The sequence below is a fragment of the Bufo bufo genome, chromosome 1 (assembly GCF_905171765.1).
Source record: "Bufo bufo chromosome 1, aBufBuf1.1, whole genome shotgun sequence".
Taxonomy (NCBI): domain Eukaryota; kingdom Metazoa; phylum Chordata; class Amphibia; order Anura; family Bufonidae; genus Bufo; species Bufo bufo.
Genome location: NC_053389.1, coordinates 510,608,081 through 510,614,949, shown reverse-complemented (window position 1 = coordinate 510,614,949; position 6,869 = coordinate 510,608,081). Strand labels below are relative to the sequence as shown.

The 6,869-nt window shown below is 43.7% G+C and overlaps 1 protein-coding gene across 1 annotated transcript; it reads left to right on the top strand.

Moving 5' to 3' along the window:
• The first annotated feature begins 2,320 nt into the window (after positions 1–2,320).
• GPR85 (G protein-coupled receptor 85) lies at positions 2,321–6,473 on the top strand. Its single transcript, XM_040411148.1, has 2 exons — positions 2,321–2,440; positions 4,044–6,473. The coding sequence occupies exon 2, from the start codon at positions 4,218–4,220 to the stop codon at positions 5,328–5,330; it is 1,113 nt and encodes a 370-aa protein (XP_040267082.1). The 5' UTR covers positions 2,321–2,440; positions 4,044–4,217; the 3' UTR covers positions 5,331–6,473.
• The last annotated feature ends 396 nt before the right edge of the window (positions 6,474–6,869 follow it).

The window sequence follows — 6,869 nt, the reverse complement described above, 5'->3', positions numbered from 1 at the left end:
ATCTATCAGTGCATCCGTAAAAATCATGCGGACATCTGAATGGAGCTTTACAGGGGGGTGATCAGGGAGTCTATATGGGGTGATCACCACAGTCATTGATCACGCCCCTGTAAGGCTTCATTCAGACGTCCGGATGCGTTTTGCGGATCCGATCCATCTATCAGTGCATCCGTAAAAATCATGCGGACGTCTGAATGGAGCTTTACAGGGGGGTAATCAATGACAGGGGGGTAATCAATGACAGGGGGGGTGATCAGGGAGTCTATATGGGGTGATCACCACAGTCATTGATCACGCCCCTGTAAGGCTTCATTCAGACGTCCGGATGCGTTTTGCGGATCCGATCCATCTATCAGTGCATCCGTAAAAATCATGCGGACATCTGAATGGAGCTTTACAGGGGGGTAATCACCACAGTCATTGATCATGCCCCTGTAAGGCTTCATTCAGACGTCCGGATGCGTTTTGCGGATCCGATCCATCTATCAGTGCATCCGTAAAAATCATGCGGACATCTGAATGGAGCTTTACAGGGGGGTGATCAGGGAGTCTATATGGGGTGATCACCACAGTCATTGATCATGCCCCTGTAAGGCTTCATTCAGACGTCCGGATGCGTTTTGCGGATCGGATCCATCTATCAGTGCATCCGTAAAAATCATGCGGACATCTGAATGGAGCTTTACAGGGGGGTGATCAGGGAGTCTATATGGGGTGATCACCACAGTCATTGATCATGCCCCTGTAAGGCTTCATTCAGACGTCCGGATGCGTTTTGCGGATCGGATCCATCTATCAGTGCATCCGTAAAAATCATGCGGACGTCTGAATGGAGCTTTACAGGGGGGTGATCAATGACAGGGGTGTAATCAATGACAGGGGGGTGATCAGGGAGTCTATATGGGGTGATCACCACAGTCATTGATCACGCCCCTGTAAGGCTTCATTCAGACGTCCGGATGCGTTTTGCGGATCCGATCCATCTATCAGTGGATCCGTAAAAATCATGCGGACGTCTGAATGGAGCTTTACAGGGGGGTAATCAATGACAGGGGGGTAATCAATGACAGGGGGGTAATCAGGGAGTCTATATGGGGTGATCAGGGGCTAATAAGGGGTTAATAAGTGACGGGGGGGGGGGTGTAGTGTAGTGTAGTGGTGCTTGGTGCTACTTTACTGAGCTACCTGTGTCCTCTGGTGGTCGATCCAAACAAAGGGGACCACCAGAGGACCAGGTAGCAGGTATATTAGACGCTGTTATCAAAACAGCGTCTAATATACCTGTTAGGGGTTAAAAAAAACACATCTCCAGCCTGCCAGCGAACGATCGCCGCTGGCAGGCTGGAGATCAACTCTCTTACCTTCCGTTCCTGTGAGCGCGCGCGCCTGTGTGCGCGCGTTCACAGGAAATCTCGGCTCACGCGAGATGACGCCTATTGGCGTTAGTGTGACCTGGGAGCGCCGCAGAAATGACGCCTTTCGGCGTTAGCGTGGCGGGAAGTGGTTAATGTTTGCTCAGATCCTCTGGTGACCCCATGGGCTGTGTAAACATGTCTCCCTTTGTCTCTCAGGGTGGACCCTATCACCAAAAGTTACCATTAAGAAATATTAGCTTCTGCAGTTGTGATGAGAACAGCGTCCTCTGCTGGTCAAACGCAACTTCTCACGGTGGAAGCAATGGACGGCGAAGCAGCAGATTTTTGTGTGGAAAATGAGAAACAAAACAACAGAAGGCAAACAGAAAACGCACTGTATGACTGGGAGAGCAATGTCGCGTTAATAAAAGCCGCGCCATCCGTTGCTTTAAACGCTCCCACCCTGGCTGAGGCGATGCATGCAAATGCTCCCATCTTCTTCCCAGTAACAATGTGCTCATCATTCTCCTCCCACTCAACTCCACAGAAAAAAAAACCCAATGCATCACTCTGGGTGTTTCCACTCCGGATTTTATGTAACAGATCAATACTGTGACATTTGACGAACATGGCTGCCTTTATTTCCTAGCTAGCAGGCTGAACTCCGTGTCCAAGCATTAGCGCACAGGTCTGCTGCACAGCCTGACAGGACACAAGCAGTGGGCTTTCCACATTCACTGGAGGACTGGGGATGGGCGAAGGAGCCTATGTGCTGGCAGCTGCAGCAGGTAGGCACTGGGAGCTGCCAGCCTGACGCGGCCTCATTCAGACAGCAGTGGGCTACTGCTGCTACCACTGCTGCTGCTGCCGCCACTGCTGCTGTTGCTGGGAGAGACTGTGCTGCTGCGACAGGGGAGGATGAAGCGAGCAGCTCAAGGAGCCTCACAGCGCATGCGCCGTCCGAGCCACTGACTATATTGTCGGGCAAGATATCTAAAGGGGGGGGGGATACAAATCAGCATTTTATATAAAGAAGAAGCTCCAGCGGAAAAATATACTCTTGTCAGGATATATAGCACCAACAGGTAGGACCCTTTGCTTTCACTTAACGACCAGAAGGTGTGAGTGTCATTCTATGCAGCCAAATAGGTGATCGTTCATACATATAGACATAGCCAGGGCTTTTCCTAATAAATGGCATAGTAGGGGCACACAGGGGCGATGTGGCTGTGTTATACCGTGCATATGACATGTCTGAGGCTGGATGTTGCGGGAAGAGAGCTGCATTCCTGGGATAATGGAAAACCCCTAACAAAGGGACCTTTTCTGTGACCATACACAACATTCATCCATGATCAAGCCCCAGAGAAAGCCTTGCTCAGCCAGCTCATCACATACATGCCAAGATCATACATGTGTCTATCCATCTGCCTACCTCCTATCAACCTACTATCCATCCATCCATCCATCCATCTATCTATCTATCTATCTATCTGCCTACCTCCTGTCTGCCTACTATTCATCTATCTTCTATTTGTCATCTACCTATCTTCTATCTATCTATCTATCTATCTATCTATCTATCTATCTATCCATCTGCCTACCTCCTGTCTGCCTACTATCTATCTATCTATCTATCTATCTATCTATCTATCTATCTATCTATCTATCTATCTATCCATCTGCCTACCTCCTGTCTGCCTACTATCCATCTATCTTCTATCTATCTATCTATCTATCTATCTATCTATCTATCTATCTATCTATCTATCTATCTTCTATTTGTCATCTATCTATCTATTATCTATTTATCTTCTATCTATCATCTATCTACTATCTATTTATCTTCTATCTATCTATCTTCTATTTGTCATCTATCTATCTATCTCATATCTATCATCTCCATATGTGAGCTGATTTCTATTTTACCCCTAGTAAAGGCACAGCTGGCCAACAAAACCCCCATGCAGAATTAATTCCCAGATTTTCCTTCTCCTTTGAGATCTGAAAGTAGCATAGTAACAGTTGCAATGATTCACAGAAATAATGGAGCCTGCTCTTCCTCCACTGTCTGCCTCACATCAGCCCATGTATTCTTTATTCTGGATTACACTGTGGCATCATACAGTGTAGTGAAAGGGGAGAGAGATGGCTCCAGCCTGAAAATGCTCACATCTACCGAGAAGCAATGGATAGCCTCCTGCCTGTCCGATGTGGGGTGGATTTCTCCAGGAATACAAGGCAAGCCTGGGCTGGAGAGATTTCTGAGATTTCCAACAGTTTGTGTTCATTTGGAGGATGATGGAAGAAACTGGCATTCCTGTATATTGCCCATAGGCAGGGGTATTGATGCATGAGCTATAAAGCATCCTGCATGATTTATTTGGGTGTGATCTTTATCTACTACACAATAGATCTGAGAGATCTAGACGGCAGAGCTTTGTTAGTTGAAATTCTTATGGATGTATTTATGTCTCATTTTCTAGAACTATATGTATCTTTATGGAATAACAGTGTGTTGTTCTTCATCGTCCCTCATGGTACAAGCTTTATTGAGGCAAAGCTTAAAAACAAACGATAGTACTCGAGTGTAACTTTTCCATTCTCCATATATTAACATTAGGTTAGCACCTTCTCACATCATTTCTTGCTAGCTTCAAAAACTGATAGCTTATTTTTTTTTTCCAGATCTCTTGACAGCATGACACATCAGAAGAAGCAGAGAGCAGAATCTGTGCCTAGACACCGGCTCAGTTGTTCTTGTGGATTACATTTGCAGTAAAATGTATGGATCTATCTTGTGCTTGCCCTTGTATATAGACCATGAGACTTGACTGAAGCAATAATATATATCCTCCATCTATGGCGAACGATAGCCATGCAGCCGACAACATTCTGCAAAATGTGTCTCCGTTAACAGCGTTTTTAAAGCTAACATCATTGGGCTTTATAATAGGAGTCAGTGTGGTGGGTAACCTTCTTATCTCCATTTTGCTTGTTAAAGATAAGACCTTACACAGAGCTCCTTACTACTTCCTGTTGGATCTGTGCTGCTCAGATATCCTGAGATCCGCTATTTGTTTTCCATTTGTGTTCACCTCCGTGAAGAATGGCTCGACATGGACTTATGGGAATCTTACTTGCAAAGTGATTGCATTTCTTGGGGTCTTGTCCTGTTTTCACACCGCATTCATGTTATTCTGTATAAGTGTTACCAGATACTTAGCTATAGCCCACCATCGGTTTTATACAAAAAGGTTGACTTTTTGGACTTGTTTGGCAGTCATTTGCATGGTGTGGACCTTATCTGTAGCTATGGCCTTCCCGCCAGTCCTTGACGTTGGCACCTACTCCTTTATTAGAGAGGAAGACCAGTGCACGTTTCAGCATCGTTCCTTCAGGGCCAACGATTCCTTGGGATTTATGTTACTCCTTGCTCTCATTCTTCTAGCCACACAGCTTGTCTACCTCAAGCTGATATTTTTTGTTCACGACCGAAGGAAAATGAAGCCAGTCCAGTTTGTAGCAGCAGTAAGCCAGAATTGGACTTTTCATGGTCCTGGAGCCAGCGGTCAAGCAGCAGCTAACTGGCTTGCAGGCTTTGGAAGGGGTCCCACACCGCCCACCTTACTTGGAATAAGGCAAAATGCGAACACCACAGGCAGGAGAAGGCTGCTGGTTTTAGATGAATTCAAAATGGAAAAAAGGATCAGTAGAATGTTCTATATTATGACATTCCTTTTCCTGACCTTGTGGGGGCCCTATTTGGTAGCTTGTTACTGGAGAGTTTTTGCCAGAGGTCCTGTTGTACCAGGAGGATTTCTAACAGCGGCTGTCTGGATGAGTTTTGCCCAAGCTGGAATCAATCCTTTTGTCTGCATTTTCTCAAACAGGGAGCTGAGGCGCTGTTTCAGCACAACCCTTCTTTACTGCAGAAAATCCAGGTTACCAAGGGAACCTTACTGTGTTATATGAGGGAGCATCTGCAAAATCTTTAGCCTTGTGAAACACTACCCTTCTCTGCTAAGCAATTGTGGCCTGTAGCCATGTCTTGAGAAGAAGATCAAGAATGGAGCATCAGCAGCATTGTGCACACTTTGCAATAGCGCACCTGTAATCCTATTTTATCCTAAAGTGTTCCTGCTGGCCACCAGGGAAGGTTTGTAATTGGAAACAAAGGGACTCGACCACAGATTCCTTTGTGTTTCTGTGGCTGGAGGTTCAATCTTGCAAATGACAGGTGCTAGGAACCACTGCTGAATGCTGTGTATCACCACATATAAACCAGAACATCCAGAAAGGTTAGCATTGGACATCTTAATAAATTGAATTGAATTGAGGTAAATGTGTTAATAAACATGATTTTAAGAGTTTGAAGACTCTTTGAATATTTAATACAGTTTGGGTTTCTTTTGCAAAGATTGACAAATGGGAATGAAAAGTACTGTAACTGATAAAGGATGTGCCATGCGTTACTGGATTATCTTACTGAGGGATTCCCTTACCTTGTAAGTCAGTCTTGGGGAGCATTCCAAAGCAGTATTTTTGGTTAAAATTATATTCTACTTTTTCAAATATTCTTTCTATAAAAAAAGAGGTTTTCTTTAACAGTGAAATGCGCATTTCAATGTATTCTGTGTTGTTTTTTTTTCTTCTTCTTTTCATTTGGCAAATTTTGAGTTAAGTCTTGTTGAAAAGAAAACCTAGGTATCAATCTGTTTGGCAACGTACTATTCCAAATTGCAGTATTAAAGGATCTACATATGGAGCACTCATAATAATACAGAATAAATACATGTTGCCTTAAAGGGTTATCTAGTAGCTTCCATTTTGTTTAACCTTGAATAAACCTATCCAATCGGTAAGCCTGGTCGGTGATTTGGGAGTGCATGAAAGAACACTTGAACCACCTTTTTCTTTGAGCTCCTATTGTTCCCAAAATCAGTATGCACATCACCTGGGTGACATCAGCCTCCGATGTGCCCCCTTTCTGGTTCACCCTAAGAAGCAGAGGCAGTGAAGGATGTTTATATTTAGTGAGCTGTCTTGGAGAGACTGAAGCCTTAGTACTATATTTTGCAGCATTTGGGAAGCATATATTCTACTGAAGGCACAGTCTTGTTTATACTTTCTGCACATTTTGATGTATTGGTTGTTTAAATTATTTCATTTTCTTTTCCTTCTTGTATAAAACATATACTTTTTAGTATTTTAGAAAAAACATTATAGTCTGTGAGTCTTTCATTCTTTAAGATACAGATGTGTGTGAAATTTAAATATAAAGTTGCATTTGCCAAACTTTTCCTGTGTAGCTTGTTAATTTTTTCTGGAATAAAATTTTACATTTTTCCAGTTCGGCAACTAACCTTATTTTTTTTCTATTTTGTTTAGTGGTCTGGCATGAACTAGAGAGAGTGTGAGATTCCGGATTTCCCTTATTAGTTATGTTCATAAACTGTAAATGTATGATTGATGGACTCTACGTATAGTTTTATTTACACTTTAGAGCTATTT